Source organism: Aspergillus luchuensis, chromosome 4, assembly GCF_016861625.1.
Source record: "Aspergillus luchuensis IFO 4308 DNA, chromosome 4, nearly complete sequence".
NCBI lineage: Eukaryota > Fungi > Ascomycota > Eurotiomycetes > Eurotiales > Aspergillaceae > Aspergillus > Aspergillus luchuensis.
Window position 1 is genome coordinate 2,098,715 of NC_054852.1, and position 22,947 is coordinate 2,121,661.

Below are 22,947 nucleotides of genomic sequence, written 5' to 3' on the forward strand. Positions count from 1 at the left end.
ACCCTACCGGAATCGGAGCTATAGACTTCTTGTTCTTCGGGGCGCACGTTTTTTTATATCTGGAAAGGGGTAAAGGAAAAGCATATCACCAGGAGAAACTCCCTCTCAGCCTTCATTTCTGGACTGGTACTGCATCTTGTGGAGTATTGCCCATCTGTACTTTCTGTGTTTATCTTCTTTCTGGGTGGGAACATCTACTGTACAATTGACACAACATACATGGATTCCAGCATGTGGAACCCGTGCTTACCGGGCATGGTTTGGACGGCACTAATCTGTTTTCTTCTTTTATATTTCTTGGACAGCATTGCTTTCTGATGGTGGAAGGCCCTTGCACAGAGAACCGTTCTCGGCTGCTCCGCCTTCCTGTTGTTATATTATATACCCTGGGTTTGGGGTGGTGGTACACGATATTGTGTGGGTATAGTAATCTAGATTTGCAGAGGACATAGTGATATCCGGCTGCAGGCGCACAATCAATGAGGTTTTTTTGGATTAGATGAACAATTCTTGACGTATTCACAAATAACTGTACACAGAGAACTAAATGGGTATATTCATTTCCTCGGGGTTATACATCGTAGACTGGGCTCCGTTAATGTGAGGTGAGAGGGTATCACAAATATACTTGTTTACCTCTTCTTTCTCTTCTTCGACCGCTCAGCCAGGATCTCATCCAAGAAGCTCGTCCCCTTCTTTCTCCCCCTAGCGGGCCGTGATGAAGCTCCCGGTTGCTTGTCCAACTGATCGGCTTTGCCTTCAGTGCCATCACCGACATCACTCGTCTGCTTTGATTCTCCGGATTCACCTCCAACCGTCTCGGATCCCGTCTGAGCTTGCGGTTCAGGCGCCTTGCGCTTTTTCGCTGACATAGCTTTCTTCTTCCCTATCGCCGCCGTCCGTCCCTCTTCCTCGTCATCATCATCCTCTTCTTCCGTTTTCGCCACCCCATTCTTAGTGGGATTTATTGACGCAGCAGCAGCATCGTTACCGCCTCCCTTCGCAGTCGAAGCCTTCTTCGCAGCCATAACCTTCTGATAATTCCTTCCCAAGAGCTGTTTCCGTAATTTGTCATTGGAATCCAATTCGGTCCGATTCCAACTTCCGTCCACGGCTTTAGTAGGGAGTGGTGCACCGACTCCTAATCTATACATTGAATCCATTGTTAGTCATGACATGTCCATCAATTATTGTTCGTAGCCAGTCCCCTCCGGTCAGAAGATACTCCATAGAGCCGCATAGACGGGACAGAAAGGGATATAAAAAAAAAAAAAGAAAACAAAAAGAATGTATCATACGTCTCCGGAACCGCCGTGAAAATCTCATCCTCTTCTCGCTGTAATTCCTCTTCGGTTTTCTTGCTGTTCGCTTGATCGTCTGTCGTCGGTGCAGGTAGCCATGAGGCAACGAGACGCTGGCTCCGAGCTAGCGCTACGTTGGCCTTATTTAGGATAATGTCTGTTTCTGATTTTGATGTTGACATTTTGTTCTGCTTTTGTCTATTTTGTTATTGGGGTTCGGTGGTTTGATTTGCTTCGATATGGATGGGACTTTTTTGCGATAGCAGGGCGGGATTCTGTGGCAGAATTTCTGGGCGGTGGAGTGCGGGACTGCTGCTTGGGAGGGTTGATGATGGTATTAGAGGTATTATTGATGGGGGTCGTGATCTTGGTTATATCGGGAGAATACCAACTAATTCAATCCGGTATGTAGTGTATGACAGTTAGATTTCGTTAGACTATGATTTATGTGTGAATGTTCAATCTCAATCGTGTTAGGATCATCTTGCATATATAATTTAAACACCACCATGGCGGAGCAATATATACAATCTACATCTAAGCAGCAGTAGTATAGTCTAAGTATGTACAAATCTAGTCCAAACACCAAGCTAATCCACATCAATCATCACACAAGGGTATTCGTAGTAGAGAAGAGAAAAAATGCCACTAAGCAGAAAGAAATGTATGGGGCATCATTTCACGCTGATTCCTGCTGATGCCGTTGCTTCAGTTTCTTCTCCGTTTTCATGAACTCTCGAATCCCCACAGGAATACTCGCGAACAAGTCATCGTCCGAAGTAGGCGCCGACCAATTGGTCTCACTGCCACCACCATCGTCATCCATGCTCATGCTAGCTGAGCGGACTTCCGCTCGTGGGGTATGCCGCGTATCCGAGGCATCACTTTTGGTCGCACCCTTCGCCTTGGCTTGTTCAAGCCTGAAGGCCCAGTCCTCCAGCTCGTCTCGGAAATCGTCCCATACGCAGTGGACACAGCCACTCATGCAGCAATTGTCGGGCTCCTCCGGTCGAGGAGGGATGGCCACCCCGTTTATGGTTTTCCATGTCTTATCCGGTGCGGAGCCCGGATCGTAGCGTGAGGACCTGCCGGGACCAGCTAACCGAGTGCCGAAGACAATGGCCATCTTTTCCTGTGGTGTTTGCGCCTCTGGCTTGGGCTCTTCAGTCTTGGTATCGGTTGTTGCGTGGTGTCGGTAGGGTGAGCGAGTGGACAAAATATCGTAGTAATACCCCGATAGCGGATGCGCTTGACGAGACTTGGAGTCATTCAAACTGTCCGCCTGTGTGTCTTGGACGGTGGCATATCTGCGGGTGCTGGAGCGGCGAATGAATGGGGTGACGGCACGTGGTCGGGTCAAGCGAGATGCATCGGGTATGCGCGAACCGGAAAGACAGACATGACAACGTCTGAGGAGGGGCGAACGAATCGCCAGACAAGGAGCGTCCATGGTGAAGTTGGAGTTGCGACAAGAGGAAAAGGAAGATCGGAAAGAGATGGGCTGAAGATGAGAAAGCGGCGGTTATGTCATAATCCCGAGATTGCAAACAGTGCAAACCGGCAAAGCAGTGGATGTTGTTGATGTTTGGAGATGGCGCTTCCCCCGGACGCTCCTCTATCCCCTCTGCGGAGGTTGTCTGCTTCTAAATTTCGCATGGACGGCTGATTAGGTGTTCTGTTTTCACCTCTTCACGAGCCGCTACATAAGCGACCCCGACCGCGATCCCCGTCACCGCGTCGCAAATGAAAGACCCCGCGCCTTCTCAGGATGACCCCCAGCAGCGCACCAGTCAACGGATGTCCTACCAAGCTCCCACTAGAGCGAGCTTAGCCAGATCGCATCCCACCCTTCTCGAGACTGAGAATAATAAATCCCCGGCGAAAATTATGCAGAAACCGAATCAAGCCCGAACAAGAGCGCTCGGTCTACGAGACCGCAAGGCCCTGAGACCGTCCTTGACCTCGACTGCTAGCCCTCTGGGCTCTCTCAAGGGTAGCAAGCAGTCGCCTGCATCATCCCTTTCTGGCCGTCGCTCTAGCGGCCTGGCCGCTTTTGCAGCGCCTCCAAGGCGAGTCTCAACAAGAATTACTGCCTCCGATCTAGTGTTCCGGTCTCCGTCTGCATCCCAACAGAGCACAGAAAAATTACCACCACCTACCGATACCCCGGAAAACCAATTGGCATCAGAACTGGACAGCGCGACCGGTGATATAGATGCGAATGAGGCTTTACCACAGCCGTCATTCCAGGACATCCTAGACGAGCCAGATCTGCCACCGACGCCGACCCAGTTGGGCCTGGAACGGCCTCCCGGGCGGCCAAAAGGACTTCTAAGCAGCAGCCCAAGCTCGCAACAGGGAAAGTGGGGGAAAAGAAGGAATACAGATGGTCGAGAACAAAGCCCGTCAAAGCTGAGGAAAGTCGACTATGGCGAAGCAGGAGAATCCGCGGATTCAGGCCTCTTGTTGGATCGGACTTCCTTACCGGAGGAGATCTTGACGAAGCGTAAATTGAAGAACAAACTCACTTCTAAACTACAGCAACTGAGGAACGAAATCTCGGAATTGGAGACGTGGTCGAAAGACCTGGCGCAAGATGATGCCGGTGATGAGCGAGATTTGACCGGGTTAATGTAAGTTGCACACGCTTGTGGCGCCGTCAATGACTTGCCACTGACCGGCCAACAGTACTTTGTTAGCAGCAACGGGTCCTCCTCAATCGACCTCAACGGCCTCAGGCGAATCCTCCATATCGTCTCTCATCTCTTCGTTGCTCCCTTTTGCCACCAAGGGACCCCCGAAACCCCCACCCGAGGCCCCTCCAGTGAACCCGTTTGCGCTTGGAGAGCAGGCGCAAACAGAAGCATATCTAACAGCCCTTGCGCCGTTACAGCTTACGGCCTACTCTGAAACCATACCTAATTCCACGCCTGATCTTGTCTTAGAGAGACATACTCTTCAGTTTTCCGCCCCGCCTCCCTTCCCTTCCAACCGCTACAAAGTATCTGTAACCTTCGACGTCAACCCAGAAAAACAAACCTTCGTCTCCATATCATTTGCTTCACAGGCGAATGGAGAAGATACAAGGACTCCAGAGGATCTACGGCGTTGGGTCAACACCAGGCTTGCCAATCCGTTGCTTAAGCTAGATGTCACAGGTCTGTGCTGGGGCATTAACCGATACTGGGAGGCTATGGTATCGCGTGCTGAGTTATGGTTACATATGGAGGAACAACATGCAGAACTGATTAGTGGACATGCGAAACGGGACCATGTGACTAAACTGAAAAGCGCAAGGTCGCAACCCTTTGGCATGTCAGAACTGCGTCAAATTCTCCCGCACCTCGAGCGCACGTCTATGCTCTTCGAATCCAAGAGCGGCTTACTGAAAGTTCTTGTATCATGCCGATTAATACTGGACGAGTGGACAAGTGAGCCACAACTAGCACCGGGACTCAGCGTTTCTCTGTTATCCGAGTCCGACAGCGGCTCCAGGCGCAAGGTGGATCAGGAATCCAAACGGCTGTTCCAGTCCATCTTGAATCCGAACGAGAACAACCAAGCTGGAAGCAGCGGCAGCGGAGTCCCTGCTGGCGCAATTCTAAGAGCTACAGACTGCGTCTTGCGCGCTTTGCTAGGCACTAACTCCAAGAAATGAATACCCGCATCAGTTATGATATAATCAAGTGCTAGATTAATTGGAATAGACGGATATCAACGGCGTTTTTCCTCAATTTGGATGGGTTGGGAAGCGATAGGGGGTTGTCGACGTCGGCGTCGTCGGCTAATTCGTTCAGCGGTCTTTGTCAATTTATCGATCCTTCGGGGTCACTTTCTTTTCATGTAATCTATACGCTCCTGACCTGGCATCTCATGCCCGGTGAATTCATTGGATATGGATTCTATATTGGATGGGCACTCTGTATCTACCTGGGTGGCTTGCAGAGGAAGTGTGTGAGATCTAGGCTATGGCAGCTGGCTGATAGTATTAATTACGATACTAAATCCTCTCAAGTATACATGACCGTAAAATTATATGTAAGGATCTTATCAGACAAGCTGGGCTGCATGACAGTTATCCACATACAGTTAACATTCATGTCGAAACTACGAACATCTACAAGATATCGAGGTGGTCACATAGAATACACTCCGTATATCATCGCATTTGTACACTAGCTTGCTCCGTGCCTCTGCGTGCTTCAAGTCTACCGTTTCCAAGTGGGGGTATTTGTTGAGGTGAAACCGAAGCCTGAGGCTCGACTCCCCCGTCCTTCGGTAGATAGATCGAATGGGCAAAATCGTCCGGAAGGAACATAAAGATAGAAGACGACAAAAAAGGAGGTTGGGGTCTTCACTTCATTCGCGTTAGGGTGGGGAGCTAGTAGCTTTCTGGAGACATGAAAATTTGGGACATTTGCATTTCGAGGGGGTTTCGGAGCTTTTTATGTTAAGGACAAAGGTGAAAACGGAAAATAGAGGAGCGACGCCATGCCACACAAGGTACTAATCCCCGACTTGAAAATTGACCCGATCATCATTAGCTGTGATTCAAGATATCTATTTCTTGGCGGCAGACTCCTCATCAGCCTTGGCCTTAGCACGCTTCTCCCGGATACCCTTGTAGCGAGCCTCGCTGCGGGCCTCACGCAGCCGGCGGTAAGCAGCCTCCTCACCCTTGGGGAGGTCGTCACGCTTGACCTCGGTGACGGCCTCAGCGAGAGTGGCGTTCTTGATGGGGAGGGCACCACCGACACGGGTGGCGAAGCCCTCGGTCTTGCCCTCGGCGAAAGCAGCCTTGGCAGCGTTGACCTCCTCAGCGGAAGAGTCAAGCTTCTTGAACTGACCGCTCTTGCGGGGGAAGAGGATCAGGCGAGCCTTGTAGTCCTGGAGGCGAGCAACATTGGCGACGAGCGACTCCTTGGAGTAGTTGACACGGCGGTGGTCAACGGCGATACCGACGGTGCGAGCGAGCTTCTTGGGGATACCAGCTTCCTATAGTGCGAGAAAAAAATAATCGTGTAAGCCTCCGTCCAATATATTCGTCCTGCCCAGTCGCCAGGGCTAATTTCCAAACGCCATCACCAGTTTCTTCTTTCTGGTGACATTGTCTTGCACACAAGGGACGAATTTACCTTCAGCTCAGCGAGGGTGAAACCACGGCCAGCACGGACACGGCGGTTGTACTTGACGGTAGGGCAGCGCACAACGGGGCGCAGCTGGTCAACCGGACGAGGAGCAACAGCGGCGGCCTTAGCGAGACGGGCCTCACGACGGCGGTGCTTGCGGCCAGGCTATTGAAGCAAAAAAAAACACATGTCAGTCCACCACACATATAGGAAAAAATTTTCCCATCCCGTATTCTTTTCCAAATAGGCGAGTCGCTCGTTGTAGATAGGAATCGGTTGGGTAAAAGGATTTATTTTCGAGAGCGTACCTGGTCGAAGTGCACGCGGACACGACGCTGCCAGTCCTTGTGGAAGTCTGAAATCGAAACCCATCAGTCCATATTATTCCAGCCGGCCAGTTCGAAACCCGATATATTGAACAATATCCACCATCGTATCCTTCCTCGAGCAGGTTCACTCACGCTGGTTGAGAATCTGGTTGTTGTGCTTGATCGCCTATATCCACCAAGAGGTCCCAGGTCAGCACATGAAGTCCTTTGCGAAAAAATAGCGTCTGATCATCAATTTGATAATCTAGCGACGCCATTTGAACAATATTGGATAGAATAACGCACCATTGTGACGGATGGGGATCAAGGCCGGGAGATTGTCGTCGTCGTCGTGGGTGGTTGCTGGTCGTATCTCAAAACTCCTCGTCTCACTATTAGGTGGAACTTTTTTTGGTGTGGCCAACCGCGCAGAGCCGCATCGCCTCGCTTAGCGAGCCCTACCCTGCTTACCCGTTTCGGAAGGTCACCCCCAGACTTTCTCCGTGGCAGAACGGTTCTTGGGATCTTGGACTGCCATCCAGACTCGACTAGAATGATTGGAGTCTTATGTTACTTGTGTATCTACGTCAAATTTCATTCTTATTGCCTGGTGGTAGGCTCACTGGCTGCTGGAGTGTTGCGACTCAGGCTGTGCTTCTACTCTTTGCGACCGACCGCCCGTACTGTATTGTTCTTCCCTGGTACTAGTTACTTCCAGGTAAGTTCGTTGCCGTACACGCTTGTTACATCGTTACACGCTGAGTAAGACCCATGTGACTTGGCGGTTCGACGAACTTGGAAATTATCGGGAGTTCCTCTGCAAGCCATCTACCAAAGCAGTATATGGAATTCTTTGCTCGACCGATTGCAGATAATATATCAGTTAACAATTTCTTATTCATGATGACGTTATGTCCAAATCTGCCCAACTATTCGTATTGAAGCCATCAAAATACTGAGAAACCATAGAGATACTCCTGTGTGATAAGTCCCAGAACCAGTTGCCAATAAGTCGTAGTACCCTTAAAAAAACACCCAGTGCCCCATGGGATTTTACAGTTCATCATCATTCGTCACAGACCCCCAGGAAGGGAAGAAAAGTACATAAGAAACAAATCCAAGATCCAAGTGACACCCGCCTTGAATAGCAAGCATATCCAGCCATAACCAGCTTTGACCCGCAAAAGTGATAGGCGACTAGGAGTCGTGGCGGTGAGGAAGTAAGGAAGTAGATAGACAGCTAGAAGCCCGGTATACGTGATACACACGCTCCATGGTTGTGCACGGGTCATGCTTATTTATTCCAGGTGTCAATGCCGAGACCCACCCTCTCCTCCGCTTTCATTTTCTTCGAAGACGCACCATCAAAACTCGCCTTGCGTTTAAGACCAGTCGATGGACGCTCAACACCTGACTTCCTCACTTGGCCAAACAATTTGGTCTGCAACAGTGTGCTGGACTTGGGTGCATTCGCGATGCCTCGGCTCTCACGGCGGTTGCTGAAAGCGTGGGGACGAAGCATGCTGCTAGCAAGAGCTCCAGCCTCTGATGCAGGGATGTCTTCCTCCGTCTCAGCTTCCTCGATGTCGGACGCCGATATAGTGCTGTCTCGATCACGGTGGCTATCATGAGACTCCCTGCCCGGTGTGTTATATTGGTTCCCTCCAGAGGCCATCCGAGCACGAGACGGTGTTACGGGAACGGAGGCGAGTGTGTGGTTTCCACGCATCTGGCCATCATTATGCTGCTTATAAGTACGGTTCCGGTGTGGTGTGGATGTGACACTCGGCGATCCTCGATTGAGGACACGGTCGGCAGCAAGGAGTTGCGCAAACGGGTCATGGCTATCGCTACCGTTCATCTGATGGTCATCGTGCTCCACATAGTGTGGTACAGGCCTCCTCTGAGAAGCTTGCATTTCTCTCTGGGGGCTGGGTGACATTGGACCATGTTCAATCATCTGAGAGAAATGCTTCCGGTTATCTCTGATACGCTCTTTCAGCAACTTGTTCTCTTCCTCAAGAAGGTCTGACCTCTCCTTCTCTTGCTCGATTAGCTTCTTAGCCCGACGCAGCCGCCGATCAAGTGTGGCATTTACTCTTCCAAGCTCTTGATTGCGCTTAAGGGCAATCTCTAGCTCCACATTAGAAATCTGCTGCACTGCTTTGATTTCAGGTTGGCAATGACGGCTGCGATACTCAGAGCTCTGAATGATTTCGACCTCTCTTCTAGCAAGCTGATGCTCTACCTCGGCACGCTTGATAGCTTCGTTACTAGTAAACGATAGCAGACTATTTTGTAGCTTGAAGTGCAAAGCTGACATGCGAGCCTCTTGGGCAACACTCAACAGGTCTTTTGCCATCGTTCGGAGCTTCGACTCATCGGCGGTATCGAGATCATCGGCAGTAGGAAGGTTTTCTGAGGCGCCATAGGCAACACAGAGGGTCTTTTGCATATCGGGAGGAGAAGCTAGCAAGGAGCTCGAAGTAGATCTTGACCGTTGGCGCGGGGCTCCGGGAATTTGCGATGATGGTGGCGGCGTCATATCAGATGAAGGTAACGAGGGTGATAAAGATTTACTCTGGTCGGAATGTGATACTGGCAGTCCAGCGCCTACACTCAGGTCTGGGGATGCAGACAGACTTGCACGTTGCATGGGCGTTGCGGGGCCGGTGATCTCTGCAGGAGGGGCAAGGGAGCCTTGCGAGAGCTGAGAATCAGGATCTTGCGACATGACAGATATCAATATGTAGAAACAGGTAAGTGATACCCGTCGACAGGAATGTTTGACTAGAAGCAGGTCAGCATTGGCTGCATCAATGCGTTGTATTAAACAGTTGTCGTGGGGCGGTCAGACGCATACCAGATCCGAAACACGATCGATCAAAACTACGGCTAGTTTGACGAGCTCGCCAGGATGAATTTGATTGTTTAAGCTCGGTTGCTGTGTAGAGCCCCTAAGGGCAGGAGCGGAAAGCAGAAGAGAGATATCCTAGAAGGAGCAAGATCACGATGCAATTGAGGATTGACTGCCACAAATCGGATGTCCTCGAGTCGCTCTATGATGGATAGCTGGGTCGGTGCGCTTATCACTGATAGGGCCGTTTGAAGCACGTTGGTTGGACCGAAGCAAGGCACTTAATAGGCGATAAGGAGGCGGTAGCAAAGAGTCCCGAGCGGAAGACCTAAGATAGGAGAGTGATAGAAGACTGATGGAAGACGTTTCCAGAGAGCAAGGGGAATCGGAGAGGGGTATTGCAGATGATAGAGATAGGTGAACAAGATGAAGGAAGTAAGGAGCACGCCGGGCGGAGGGACGGTTTGATGCCTTAAGGATGTTTGTTGCGGGCAATGCGCATTTCGGGGAGGCTGGGAAGTCGCTTGCGATGCTCAGCCTCGACCAACCACGACCAACCACCCGCTCCCACGTGAGCCCAGCCGCGCGCTAATCCTTCACTTTGCCTGAATCAGCTAGCGTCCAGATCCGCGACGCTCAGAAAAAGGTAAACACAAGCCGAACCCCATGGGCCACAGCTATCGTCACTCGGGCAACCGATGGCACTGGATTCATATTGATCCTGATTCAGTATTTAGATCTTCTTTGATAGGTTCAATGGTTTAAGTTCTATTAAACACGGCCCAACATGCTTAGTTTGCCAAGTGATTAGCAACATTCCTCCCATCTCAAATCTCCCGTATGTCTACTCAGTAGAGAACATTATGGGGCTGTGGAATGTACGCTACGTATTCAATTTTTTTTTTCCGTTTCCCAGCTCTTCTCCTTTGATGCGAGATACGTATGATTTTAAAAATGGTGATCTTATATACTAGAGTAGACGATCCCGACACAGAGAATTACTCAACGCCCGGGGATTTGCATGGGAATGGTTGGGAGAAGATAGGGTCATAGGCTGTTAAGTGAATGCCTCAGAGATCGGGAGTCGACGCCAGAATATGTCGGTGTGAATATTCCGGATTTCAGGCTAAGTAAATCGGGCCTGGGAATTGGTTCATCCATAAAACTAATGCGAAGCTATTGGAAGAGTACGGTCTAGACTTGCAGACACCAGGCATTCCACGTGAGTTACTTTGATGAAGTATGCTTCTAAAAAGTGCAATTTTGGGCTTAAATGCCAACGCTATCACGAGGAAACTTGACATATAATGTAAATATCATCACTTGTTACATGATTTTAGCACTTAGAGATCCAGACTTTGGTAGTAGATAAGGCCTAAGCAAAGGTTCAAGTTATTCGTAACCATGGCATATGGGACGCGGAGCCACTAGTACTTCCGTGTACTAGATAGAGTAAGGCTCCATATTTGACCATGACATACAGCTGGCTTCTTGCTAGTGACAGGTTCGTTTAGCGACAGGCTGAAGAAGCAGTGTCCACTATCTATTTATGGAGACTGGTCCTCATGGATGATAATGTCAGCGACTTGTCACATCTGTAACCATCTTGCCTGCCCTGTAGCCCATACAAGTTGTACTATAGGGCTGCTATTGCTAGATAGTCAAGCTGAAGGAGCAAAGTATATCTCAAACCTGTCCTGGGTCTCCTCCAGTTCCATCGGGACGATCACGTCGATGTGGGGAGCGGATCAGGGATCTGGCGGCCTCAGGCAGCAGCACATGCGGCGATTCCCCCTCGTGGGAAGTTGTAAACAATAATTCATTCCGGCCTCAAGTCCCTGAGGACAGCACTCCAACAAGAATCATCGCTATTGCGCTCGCGTATCGCACCATCCCGGTCCCGTTACTCAAGCGTCCCACTACCATATCCAATCGTCATGTCTCTCTACCTGTGAGCGAATTACACCAACTATAACTCTCACAATCCGCATCACCATACCTGGCACTTTCGTCCACAAGTGCTTAATCTCCATTTACAACCCACGGAAACATGGATAACCCACAGAAGACCCCCAGCCGACCGAGTGGCATACCTCGCTTGGCCTCCAGATTACCTCTACCGACGTCTGCCGCCAATAAATCCCTGCGTCCCTCCCCCTCACGCGAGAAGCTACAAACCGATCCAGGTCTCCATGCCAGTCGTTTGAGTAGACCTTCTCAGGAGCCCGTCTTCAAAAAGCCCCTACCGAAATACACGGTGCCAAAGAAGCCCATAGGTACTCAGCGACAAGAAAGAGATATCTCGCAGACAAGGACAAGCGATGCGGGGGGAACAGAACCCGAAGGGGCACCAAACAACAAATCCCTTTATCTGGAGGCCGACTATGCACCGGCTCATGATGCAGAGCCTCGGGGTCGCACACGACCATCACTGTCCGAACGAACAATCGAGACTCTTTCCCAAATCCCTCCTTCGCCTAGACCGCAGAGCAGACAATCCAGTAGTTTCTTCGGCGCAACTAGTCCCATGCGCTCGCCGTCTCGTCCGCCGTCTGCAATGACAAGCTATTCAAGGTCGCCGTCAAGGTCATCTTCTCGCCAGCCAAGTGGTAGCGACTACCTTTCCCGTCCATCCTCGTCCATGCGTCTTCCGTCGAGGAGTGGTCCATCGTTTTCTGCGAACAGTGCAGCATCCGACCAAAGCTCCATTCCAAACACGGATAGTCCATCGAAACTGAAACCGCCTTCTACCAGGATAACACCCTACGGCCGGAAAAGCGACGTGACATCCGCTTCCAACCCTCGTCAAGCACCTACCAGGGTGTCTACGAGGCCCGCAGAACCTACTGTAGATGCTCCGCAGGAACGCCTCGAAGTGAAGAAAACCCGGAAGGTCCAGCAGAGTCTCTCGGCCCAGAGGCCATCCTTGATGGGTACACGGTCGCCATCGGCAAAATCCACTTCATCAGATCTTACTCCGGAACAGCAGACTGAGATGGAAACAAGAAAGGTCTCGAAATCATCTAGCGCCCTGAGGGAAAGTATCGCAAAGGCGAAAGCCGCGCGCAAGGCCGAGGCTCAGAAAGCCGCGAAGCCGACAACTGCAGCCGATGGGTTCAATTTTGATACGGAAGATCCGTTCAACCAAGGTCCTAAGGATCCAAACCATGGACTCCTGCGAAAGCGCATTGATGCAGGTCGAACTTCCGGTCACTTGAATATCGCGGCTATGTCTCTCAAAGAATTGCCGAAAGAAGTCATGACAATGTACGACTTCGATACCAATTCCACCTCCGATTGGTATGAAAGTGTGGACCTTGTTAAGTTTATCGCTGCGGATAACGAATTCACGGAGCTCCCCGATGATGCATTTCCCGATATCGATGCTCACGAGCTAGACCCAGAAGTTGACGAAAGGGGAAATCAATTTGGCGGGCTCGAACTTTTAGACCTTCATGGCAATATTCTGCAATCGCTACCAATAGGCCTCAGAAGGCTGGAGCGGCTGCACACCCTGAACCTAACAAACAACAATCTCAGTATGGACGACATAAATGTTGTTATGGACCTATCAACACTCAGGGATCTGAGACTTGCCAGGAACAAGCTTCAAGGAGGTCTCACCCCGGATATCGGACGCCTTTGCAACCTGGAAGTACTGGAATTGCACGAGAACTCATTAACAGAGCTTCCTGGAGAGCTAGCAAAACTGGCTTCCCTCCGAGTCTTAAACGTGGGAAATAACCAGTTAAGCACTCTACCATTCGAAGAATTGCACATGCTCCCTCTCAAGGAGCTCCACGCCCCGAAAAACAAATTGAAGGGGACTCTCTTGCCAGCTTCTGTGCCAAAATTCGAGACACTACAAATCTTGGACGTAGCCAGCAACGCATTGGTGAGCCTCTCGGAGAACAATGGCCTCGAACTTCCCAATTTGCAGACTCTAGCAATCAACACGAACCGCATTCAATCTCTACCTGACGTTTCATCGTGGCAAGCTCTCCTGACCTTGTTAGCGGAAGATAACAGTTTATCAGAACTTCCTCACGGGTTCACTGACCTGAAAAATGTCAGGAATGTGGACTTCACTGGTAACGATATCTCAAGATTGAACGAAAAGATCGGCTTGATGGAGAGTCTCGTCACCTTCCGCATAGCCAATAATCCCCTGCGGGAGCGCAAGTTTCTGAGCATGAACACGGAGGACCTGAAGCGCGATTTGCGTAACCGATGCGAACCGGAACCGCAAGATACAGACGACGAAGGTTCTGTTGCGACTCAGTTTACGTTGGCGCCAGAAACACCGGTCCAGACGGCCTCCTGGCAAATCAAGTCTGGTGGTGTCGTCGACAGGTCCTACACCGATCTGCGGGATGTAGAAGTACAGGAGTTGGAACGCATCGATTTCCCCGAAGTCCGATGCCTCCAATTACAACACAACGAATTACAATGCTTCCCTGTTCCAGCACTCAGCATGCTCGCATCTAACCTAGCCGACCTGGATCTTTCGAATAATCCGCTCAATACTGCATCTCTCTTCTCAGGGCCCCTTTCCCTTCCCTCTCTTCAGAATCTCACCATAACCGCTGCCGGCTTGACTACACTTGAGCCGCTATTAAATAGCCTTACTGCTCCAGATCTCACCTACCTAGATGTCTCATCCAACCGCCTCTCCGGACCGCTTCCTGCCATGCGCCGGAGCTACCCGAACCTGACAACATTACTGGCTTCTGACAACCGAATCAGCAGTCTCGACTTTGAAGCTGTGCAGGGCCTACAGGTTCTAGACGTAGGAAACAACGATATTGGCGTCCTGCCGCCGAAGCTCGGCCTGTTAAGGGCCGAAGGGTCTAGCAAGAACTGGGGCAATGGCTCACCCTTGCGACGCTTCGAAGTGGCAGGAAACAGTTTCCGGGTTCCGCGTTGGCAGGTGGTAGCCAAGGGGACCGATGCGGTTCTCGAATGGCTCAAAGATCGTATCTCTGAAGATGAACTACGCGAGTGGGAATCGGGCGACGAATCGAACGATGAGTAAATCTGCAGCATAATGTGTGATTAGGTACAACTTAGATCGAGGAGATCTGCTTGGGAGGACACTTGATTTCGGCTTCTTGACTCATGTATATTATACCATCTAAAGCGCACATACATACAAAGCATTGGTATCTAATATTTCGCAACCTGATCGTGACTATGTACTCTCCCGGAAGACCTCACTGCTGCTACATGAACATATAACTCAAGAACCTATACTGGGGTTCAATTATGAAAGATGTTGCGCATGCCTATTCAGTGCGTCGCGTCGATAACAGACTTGCTAACTTGGTCCATGACCTTCAGCCAAGTCCTGGCCCAAGTGGTGAACTTGTCCTCCTTCTCTTGCGGCGCATCGGCAGAATCAGTCACATCCAAGGGAAGACTAGCTAGGTCGACGGCCTTGACGGCGCAATCCTTTGTCTTGCGCATGTATTCGAGGGATTTCTCTATGTTCGCCTCGTACAACGCGCCGGCTACCTCGTCAATATGGCCAGGAATACGCTGCAGATACTTCATCAGGTTTTCCAACTTGCCGACGAGTGATGGCGAATCGGAAGTTTTCTTTAGTCGATTGGCCGTGATGGTGGGGTATATCTGGGAGACCGGTTTAAGGATCCGGAGAGCCGACTTCTTCTGCTCGTGAAGAGCTGCCGTAACCTCATCATCATCGTCATCATCCTCCTCATCGTCATCCTCATCGGCCTTGCCCTTCCCGTCATCGCTCAAAAGGTCATCGAAGAAATCATCGCCCTCCTCATCGGGATCCCACTCCTCAATCTCCTGGACCGCATCCCGTACAAGATCTCTCCATTCCTCCACACGTCGAACCACAAACCCGACCACACCCTTCGCTGCGATATCGATCAGGACATCGCAGGAGTCCCACAAGCGCCCGGCCGCCACCGTGACCGCATCCTTCTCTGACTGCGACAAGCCGGCTTCCTTCTTCTGGGCATCATCCGCCTTGCTCGCAACCGTCTGTACCTCCTGAAGTAGTACTGTCGTTTCTTTCAGTGCCGTTTGGGTCAAAGCATGCACTTCGGATTGAAACGCCTTGGTGTGATGGGCCGGGGTGACGAGGAGTGCTGCGGCGACCAGGGAGGGCAACACAGACTCATTCAAGGCGTTGATAACACTCGTGACAGCAGAGGGGGTGAAGGGAGAAGTAATCGTGAGGAGCGAGAGCTTGGTGGCTTGCGACTTCAGGGTTGTCGACGCGGCGGAGAGGAGGGGTAAAGCATCTTTTGCGGAGAGGTCGGTGGAAGAGGAAATATCGCTGGAAGGGGAGGCAAGGGCACCCTGGAATTGTTCCAGGAGCGTCAAGCTCGTCGTCAAGGTGGATTGGAGTTTCTGCGACATTTTAAAGCGATTGCGCTGTTCGGATCGAGCCGGTTTGTTGACTGGCTTATTGGAAGGAAAGCGATGCGGATGGACTGGACGGGCGGAGAAATTTGTTGTTGCTGCGGGGCGCCTTCAACTTTCCTCTGATTAGGGTTCTGCGGGGTCACCTGCGGCTGGTTGGTTTGTCCGCGCCTGGATACTATATAGATTAACGTTGATGTCGGAAATGCTTTTCGTTGATTTGAGATATGACTATAGGTATGCTCGTGTACAGTTTACTTTTGAAAATACTACTACTAGTAGTGATAGTAAAATTCGTGCGGGCAGCTTTTTACTTAAGTACTTCATTCTGCTGTAGTGTATAACCCGTCGAAAATATATAGCTACTGCAGAAAACCTGCAATTTCCACCAAATGATGTATTTGAATGTACTACAACACCAACTGACTAACCAGTGAGACAAAACTGAATAGGCTCATACAGAGGGGCTATAATCTTTTCTCATTTCATTCTTCTCTTATCCCTAGCCTTTATTGACTGAAGGCGTGTCAATACTAATCATGGAAGAAAATCCAACACACACCAACCACTACGATGATGAAAGCAACACGTTTGTCAGACATGGCAGGCACAATAGTAGACCTCACCAATGCAATACCAAGGCATTCCATGTGAGCGTAGATATAAATATAGTACTCCCTGAACGACCAAAATCCATGCCCTAAGCCTGTGCCCTCATTTACCGATTTGGGAGCTCGACAGCTTGGCATCTCCGATCGCCGACCGAAAGCTCCGTCGCGGCCATCTTGGTTTTAGTCCTGTCTGCACTTCTCCATCTCCAGCAACCCTCTCACCAATTATTTCCCGCGCATTCAACCTCTCTAATTAGAACCGCTCATGCCCTCTGCATCAACTCTCATGACCTAACCTCCTTTTTCAAAAATGGGCACCACAAAACCTCGCCCTTCCGGCAGGGCCTCCGTCGCCAAGGTCCAATCTCTCCCCGACAAGACATTCGTCATCGATAATGGCGCATACACCCTGAAGGCCGGCTATGCGCCGGACTCTGCACCTCCAGAGGACCAATCGAAAGCGCTCGCAGCTTGCACCGAAATTCCAAATGCGATCGTCAAGACCCGTGGCAACAAGATCTACGTCGGCTCTCAGCTGAACACACATGTGACGGACTGGAACGAGATGATGTTTCGTCGTCCCGTTGAGAAGGGCTACATTGTCAACTGGGAGGCTCAGAAGGAGATTTGGGAGTACTCGTTTTTCGATGAGAAGACCGTGCGCAGTAAGGATCTGCGGATTACGGATCCCGAGGACACGACGTTGTTGTTGACGGAGGCGCCGAATGCATTGCCGGCGCTGCAGAAGAATGCAGATGAGATTGTCATGGAGGAGTGGGGGTTTGGAGGGTATCTTAGATGCGTTGGTAAGGATGCTAGGTGGTCGTACGTTAATTGCTTGGAGAAAGGTGATTGCTAACAGAGACGCGTATTGCATTAGGACCATCGATGAACGCTTGGAATGATGTCCAGTCGCTGTTCGGGGATCCTATTGTGCAGGAGGCAAACACAACGGTGTCTCCAAAGGAATGCTTATTGGTGGTCGATTCGGGTTACTCTCACACCACCGTGACACCGATTTACAAAGGACAGCCGCTTCAACGCGCCATTCGCAGACTCGACCTTGGTGGCAAGCATCTTACGAACTACCTGAAGGAAATGGTTTCAGTACGGCAGTACAACATGGTGGACGAGACTTATATCATGAATGAGGTTAAGGAAGCTGTCTGCTTCGTTAGCAACAACTTCGTCGGCGACATGGAACAGACGTGGAAAGGCAACCGGAAACGCGGCCTGCCAGACCCCAGCGAGGGGGTGATGGTGGACTATGTCCTTCCTGATCCCAATGCAGGCAAGAAGGGCTTCATGCGACCGCATGACGCTCTCTTGAACGCCAAGAAGAGGAAAGGAGGATTGTCGGGGGCCAGCACGGAAGCACTATCGGAAGACGCTCTGGTCTTGGGCAACGAGCGCTTCGCTGTTCCGGAGATCTTGTTCACTCCCAGCGACATTGGCATGAAGCAGGCCGGCATTCCGGATATTATCATGCAAAGTCTTTCTGTCTTGCCTACCGGACTGCATCCCGCGTTTCTGGCCAACGTTTTGGTCGTCGGTGGCAATGCGCTACTCCCAGGATTTGTGGACAGACTGTAAGTTATGGCCTTGAGATGTTTGGCGGATTGGCATCTTGTTGCTAACTGGGTGGCAGGGAGTCGGAATTGCGCCAACTGGCTTCCGCGGAATGCGCTGTCCGGGTGAAATGCCCGCAAGAGTAAGAGCTGCTGCCCTACTTACTACTGACTACTGTCTCTTCGAACCACGAGCTGATGATCGTAATCTTTCTATTCACAGTCCGATTCGCTCCGCCTGGTTGGGGGCGTCCCGATTTGCTACTAATAAAGACGAACTCCGGAAAGTCGCCATCACCCGGCAAGAGTACCAAGAACACGGTTCTTCTTGGGCAAGCCGGAAGTTTACTGGTGCTATATAAAGTTCAGCGGGCAATGGCTGTCTTGTGGAGTTCAGGATTTTGCATTGATTGGAGCGTTACGGGGTTTTGATGAGGGATGCTTGCTTTCCCTGCTTGCTTGCCTAGGGTGCTGTTCGGTGTTTGTCTTCATGCTTTTAGCGATCCTCTGTGATACCCTCGAAGATGTTGGCCCATCCCAAGCCAGTTGGAATTCATAGAACAATGTCATTATGTCATTTCCCAACGGGGATGAGCGATGCTGGTTTATCATTTGCTCAGGGAAATGGTGAGAGGTAGAAGCAGCGCTAGTAGGTTTTCATGCACTGCTCGACCACGCAAGAGACCAAATACATTTAACCGACGACCAGCCTTCGGACTGCTGTTGGGCAGTGGCTAGTTTAGTTTGGTGACGATCGGAAGGAAGGAAGGTGAGCGAGCGCGAGCAAGTGATTGTGAGTCATGGAGGGGATTGGGGGAAAGAGTAGTAGTTTGTTGCGGTGAGGCTGGGATGGGCTTTGCTTTGCTACCTGATCTTCTTTTCCTGCTCGCCCCGCAGTCGAACACGTCGACAACCTCAACCGACGGTCAACCGCATGGTCGCGCTCCATGCGCCAGCTTACTTTCTTTTCGTCGTCTATCCCGAATTCCGGTCGCCAATAGTCCTCATCTATCCCTTCCGTATTCTCGCGGTTGGTCGAGGAGACTAGCATGGACCAGGTGGTGCCCCGCCGCTGAAGGTCACCCTACAGCTGCACACGGACGAATGATGTCAAACTCTCTAGCAGGAAGCGTTGTCTGAGAGGTATCTCTAGCAAATAATGGGCGGTGGACATGTGGCATTCGACTGCCTTACCCATGGCATGGGTCGCTTAGTTGTCGCGCGATATACCCACCCTCCTCTTGTCTGGCTCTCTGGTCATCCCGGATGATATGCCGAGCAGTCCAACAAACAACCCGAAAGATGTCTATAAAGACCCTGGCAGCTCTCGCGCCGGCTGCCGGCGATTTTATGCTAGTTATTATCTCCTACAAAACTCAATTTTACACCATACATACATAACTTCAGAACTACAACTCCATTCAAAGACCCTTACCATCGATCTCAGTATTATGTTACTACTGTCCATTGCTCGTTGCTCGTGCCCTACTCTCTAAAGTCGAAACCAGCGATTATGGATTCCAGCGTCCCGGAATTGCACCCAGCAATCATTCAGTCCGATCTGCTCCTCCCCATCACCGACCCCGTCCCCAAGTGTACGACCCTCAACCGCTCTATCTCGTAGGTCAGCCAGAAGGAAATACAGCCACTGAAAGAGAATCCTTGCCGGAAGTCAAGATGACTGCGTTTAACGTCAAAGATCTGGCTGCGCGCGCTGCCCAGCGCCTCGCGGAACACCGCCAAAAGACCGAGGCCCGTGGCAGCACTTTCAGTACGGAGCCACTGCCCATGGACCGTGTCTCGAGTCTGGACACCAATTCAATGAGAACCATGTCACATAGTGAAGACGAACACCGCCACAAGTCGAAGATGAGTCGGCTTGTGCAGAAGGTTCGAGGGCGGTTCTCGAAGCGTCTTGCGAAGAGGGAGGTAATCGACGAGTAAGTATCCCATCGAGATTTTCCATCCAAGCCTTTGCTTTTGATAATGGCGCTAACTCGCTCTATAGACCCTGCGCATGCTGCTTGGATATCATGCCTGCGGAATGCCTGATCAGCATGCCGTGTCAGCACAAGTACTGCAGCAGATGCTTGAAGAAGTTGGTGTTCACAGTTATGCCGGAGGAAGGACTGTTCCCACCCAGATGCTGCAAGCAGAAGATCCCAACGGAGGTCATCCTCCCCGTGCTGACACCGAAGGAGAGGACGGTATATTTCGCCAAGGTGCAGGAGTATGCGACCCCAGCCAGAGAACGCTGGTACTGTCCTGCGCCGACGTGCGGCCGGTTCATCCCACCGAAGCATCTGAACAGCAAGCTCTCGTCTCAAAGCTGCCCATACTGCAGCACGACGTTCTGCTCTGGCTGCAGATGCCCGGAGTACAATAATAGTACCTCGACTGGGAAGAAAGATCCGGGCTTTATGGCCGTCTTCGAAGATCCGCGACTCGGTAAAGCACAGAGGGGTCTCAAATGTGGCTCTTTGGTGGACCTCTTGTTCAATTGTGATCACGTTACGTGTCGGTGCAAGGCACAAGTTTGGTAAGATCCCCCTTCACCCTGCCCAGCACAAGCTGCATCTAGATATCCTAACCGAGACACAGTAACCTCTGTCGCAATCCATGGCTATCGTGCACTTGCGCCAAACCAGGTCAACGGCCCATCGACTTCCTCACCTTTATCATCGGCCACAGCGGCGTGAATAAAGACCAGGAGGCCGAACTCGCCGCAGTGGTGGCTGCCATCCTATGCAACGAAAGGTTGCGGGATGAAGAATTGGCAAAGACCCAAAGCGGCATGAAGGAAAAGGCGGGAAGCGCTAACAGAAGTCGGGCAAGTCTGCTGATACCGCAGCAGGCGACTCGGGCTAGGAGGGTTTCCTAGGCTCTGAGTATTGGGTGGATAGGAACCAAATTGATTATTTCAACTTGAGGGAGGCATTCTGTTTTTCGAAAATGTATCCTGGCGGCACACTCCTTAACTTTTCCTTTGTCTAGTCGTGTTCAATTAGCGTGTTATGATTATGAGAATGAATTATTGACTCTATATGATGTTGTTGTCTGATTTGTAAGCGTATGACGAATAGTTAGTACATGAGTCGTGACTTGTAGCTGGTACAAGTGTTGCTGAGACGCCTTAATGGTAATGTATGTCTAGGTGTATAATGTTAATGCTGTGTGCTGTCTTTGCTGCATGCAGTATGGCTACTTCTCGGTCACCGGAAGTTAAATGTACATGCAATCCGAATCAGTCATTAGCAAGACACACCAAACCGGGGTACATGATATTCTAAGACGTCACAGCATATAAGGGAGGGATATCGCAACGTTCGCCTGGATAGATACAGAGTTGATTGGATCAATCAATCAATCAATATTAATAGTCGTAGAAGCCCTTTCCAGACTTCTTGCCCAGCCACCCAGCATCAACCATACGCTTCAACAGCCCGGACGGCCGATACTTACTATCACCAGTCTCCTGATGCAAGACATTCATGATAGCGAGACAAGTATCCAGACCGATAAAGTCCGCCAGCACCAAGGGACCCATAGGCACATTTGTGCCCGTCTTCATGATGTTATCAATATCCTCACGACCACCGACGCCGGTCTCTAAACAGATGATCGCCTCATTGATATACGGCATGAGGATCCGGTTGGCCAGGAAACCAGGCGAGTCCGCAGAAACAGAAGCGACTTTGCCCATACGCTGGACGAAAGCGATAGCGGTGTCCTTTGTTTCCTGGGAGGTTTGTAAGCCAGCGATGATCTCTACGCCCTTTTGCACGGGGACTGGGTTCATGAAGTGCGTGGAGATGACGCGCGAGGGGGCCTGCAGGTCCCTGGGGTCTGTTGTGGTGGCGGCTGCGATCTTGGTGATGGAGATGGAGGAGGTGTTGGTCGCGAGGATGGCGTGTTTAGGAGCAATTTGGGCGAGTTTTGAGAATATAGAGGTCTTGAGGTCGGGGATCTCGGGGACGGCTTCGATGACGAAGTCGACGGTGGAAAGGTCGTCCATTTTCAGACTCGGGGTGATGCGCGCCCGGGCGGCGTCGGCGGCGTCCCGGGTGAGACGTTCTTTGGATACATCTTTGTCGAGGAGCTTGTCTGGAAGAATAAGGATGGTTTAGTTTGATGGGGCTGGGATGGTGGTGAGGGGGTGCTATGTACCGGCAAACTTGAGTCCCTTGTCGATGGAAGCTTGGGAGTTGTCGATAAGGGTCACTGGGACTTGGGCTTTCTGGGCAGCTACTAGAGCAATTCCTAATCCCTATAGAACATTAGTTGCATGGAACTTTTATATGTTGGAGCGAACACCGTATGGTCAGGGTCACTAACCATCTGCCCAGCTCCTATCACACCCAGCGACTTAACCTCGGCAGCATGGACGGCGGACGAGGTGCTGAAGGCCCGCGAGGCCATTGAGGGGCCCCGGTGGCAGAGAGAGCGCAATGATGAAGACAGCATATTGTCAACTTGGGTACGAAGACTCTCGATACAGGATACGAAGCAGAACTAGCAAAGAGGGGAAGTAGTAAACCGATAGTAAATAGAGGGCCGCACGGAGATGCATCGGGCCTCGGCCAATCTCATGTGATCCGACGTCATCGGCTACCCGCGGCTTTCTCGGCTGATTCGTTTATCCGAGATTTTCAAAGGCGGTGACACGTCGACGCGTGAGATACGCGCCATTATTGGTTGATGGCCAATTTAGGGATGCGCGCGCAAGATCACCAAGCAGAGCATGATAGTGAGAAGGGGGAATGATACAAGGTGT

The 22,947-nt window shown here is 51.0% G+C and overlaps 10 protein-coding genes across 10 annotated transcripts; 4 read left to right on the forward strand and 6 right to left on the reverse strand.

Annotated features, from left to right (window-relative positions):
- Positions 1 to 632: 632 nt before the first annotated feature.
- Positions 633 to 1,483, reverse strand: AKAW2_40722A (DUF3245 domain-containing protein; the record flags this gene model as incomplete). Its single annotated transcript, XM_041689082.1, has 2 exons — positions 633 to 1,146; positions 1,299 to 1,483. The coding sequence occupies 2 exons, from the start codon at positions 1,481 to 1,483 to the stop codon at positions 633 to 635; spliced, it is 699 nt and encodes a 232-aa protein (XP_041542802.1).
- A 497-nt stretch (positions 1,484 to 1,980) lies between these two features.
- AKAW2_40723A (oxidoreductase-like domain-containing protein) lies at positions 1,981 to 2,751 on the reverse strand (the record flags this gene model as incomplete). The annotated part of the gene is made up of 1 exon (XM_041689083.1): positions 1,981 to 2,751. One exon carries the CDS (start codon positions 2,749 to 2,751, stop codon positions 1,981 to 1,983), a length of 771 nt encoding a protein of 256 aa, XP_041542803.1.
- Positions 2,752 to 3,044: 293 nt separating this feature from the next.
- Positions 3,045 to 4,959, forward strand: AKAW2_40724S (uncharacterized protein; the record flags this gene model as incomplete). Its single annotated transcript, XM_041689084.1, has 2 exons — positions 3,045 to 3,934; positions 3,990 to 4,959. The coding sequence occupies 2 exons, from the start codon at positions 3,045 to 3,047 to the stop codon at positions 4,957 to 4,959; spliced, it is 1,860 nt and encodes a 619-aa protein (XP_041542804.1).
- A 902-nt stretch (positions 4,960 to 5,861) lies between these two features.
- On the reverse strand, positions 5,862 to 7,047 carry RPL13 (60S ribosomal protein eL13; the record flags this gene model as incomplete). The annotated part of the gene is made up of 5 exons (XM_041689085.1): positions 5,862 to 6,296; positions 6,437 to 6,595; positions 6,739 to 6,785; positions 6,892 to 6,925; positions 7,045 to 7,047. The coding sequence occupies 5 exons, from the start codon at positions 7,045 to 7,047 to the stop codon at positions 5,862 to 5,864; spliced, it is 678 nt and encodes a 225-aa protein (XP_041542805.1).
- A 985-nt stretch (positions 7,048 to 8,032) lies between these two features.
- AKAW2_40726A (uncharacterized protein) lies at positions 8,033 to 9,472 on the reverse strand (the record flags this gene model as incomplete). Its single annotated transcript, XM_041689086.1, has 1 exon — positions 8,033 to 9,472. One exon carries the CDS (start codon positions 9,470 to 9,472, stop codon positions 8,033 to 8,035), a length of 1,440 nt encoding a protein of 479 aa, XP_041542806.1.
- Positions 9,473 to 11,645: 2,173 nt separating this feature from the next.
- AKAW2_40727S (uncharacterized protein) lies at positions 11,646 to 14,630 on the forward strand (the record flags this gene model as incomplete). The annotated part of the gene is made up of 1 exon (XM_041689087.1): positions 11,646 to 14,630. The coding sequence occupies one exon, from the start codon at positions 11,646 to 11,648 to the stop codon at positions 14,628 to 14,630; it is 2,985 nt and encodes a 994-aa protein (XP_041542807.1).
- Positions 14,631 to 14,884: 254 nt separating this feature from the next.
- AKAW2_40728A (uncharacterized protein) lies at positions 14,885 to 15,991 on the reverse strand (the record flags this gene model as incomplete). The annotated part of the gene is made up of 1 exon (XM_041689088.1): positions 14,885 to 15,991. One exon carries the CDS (start codon positions 15,989 to 15,991, stop codon positions 14,885 to 14,887), a length of 1,107 nt encoding a protein of 368 aa, XP_041542808.1.
- Positions 15,992 to 16,915: 924 nt separating this feature from the next.
- Positions 16,916 to 18,198, forward strand: arp6 (actin family protein; the record flags this gene model as incomplete). Its single annotated transcript, XM_041689089.1, has 2 exons — positions 16,916 to 17,411; positions 17,486 to 18,198. 2 exons carry the CDS (start codon positions 16,916 to 16,918, stop codon positions 18,196 to 18,198), a joined length of 1,209 nt encoding a protein of 402 aa, XP_041542809.1.
- Positions 18,199 to 19,850: 1,652 nt separating this feature from the next.
- On the forward strand, positions 19,851 to 21,054 carry AKAW2_40730S (BRcat and Rcat domain-containing protein; the record flags this gene model as incomplete). The annotated part of the gene is made up of 3 exons (XM_041689091.1): positions 19,851 to 20,113; positions 20,182 to 20,712; positions 20,775 to 21,054. The coding sequence occupies 3 exons, from the start codon at positions 19,851 to 19,853 to the stop codon at positions 21,052 to 21,054; spliced, it is 1,074 nt and encodes a 357-aa protein (XP_041542810.1).
- Positions 21,055 to 21,546: 492 nt separating this feature from the next.
- AKAW2_40731A (3-hydroxyacyl-CoA dehydrogenase family protein) lies at positions 21,547 to 22,637 on the reverse strand (the record flags this gene model as incomplete). The annotated part of the gene is made up of 3 exons (XM_041689092.1): positions 21,547 to 22,277; positions 22,341 to 22,440; positions 22,509 to 22,637. 3 exons carry the CDS (start codon positions 22,635 to 22,637, stop codon positions 21,547 to 21,549), a joined length of 960 nt encoding a protein of 319 aa, XP_041542811.1.
- Between the last annotated feature and the right edge of the window lie 310 nt (positions 22,638 to 22,947).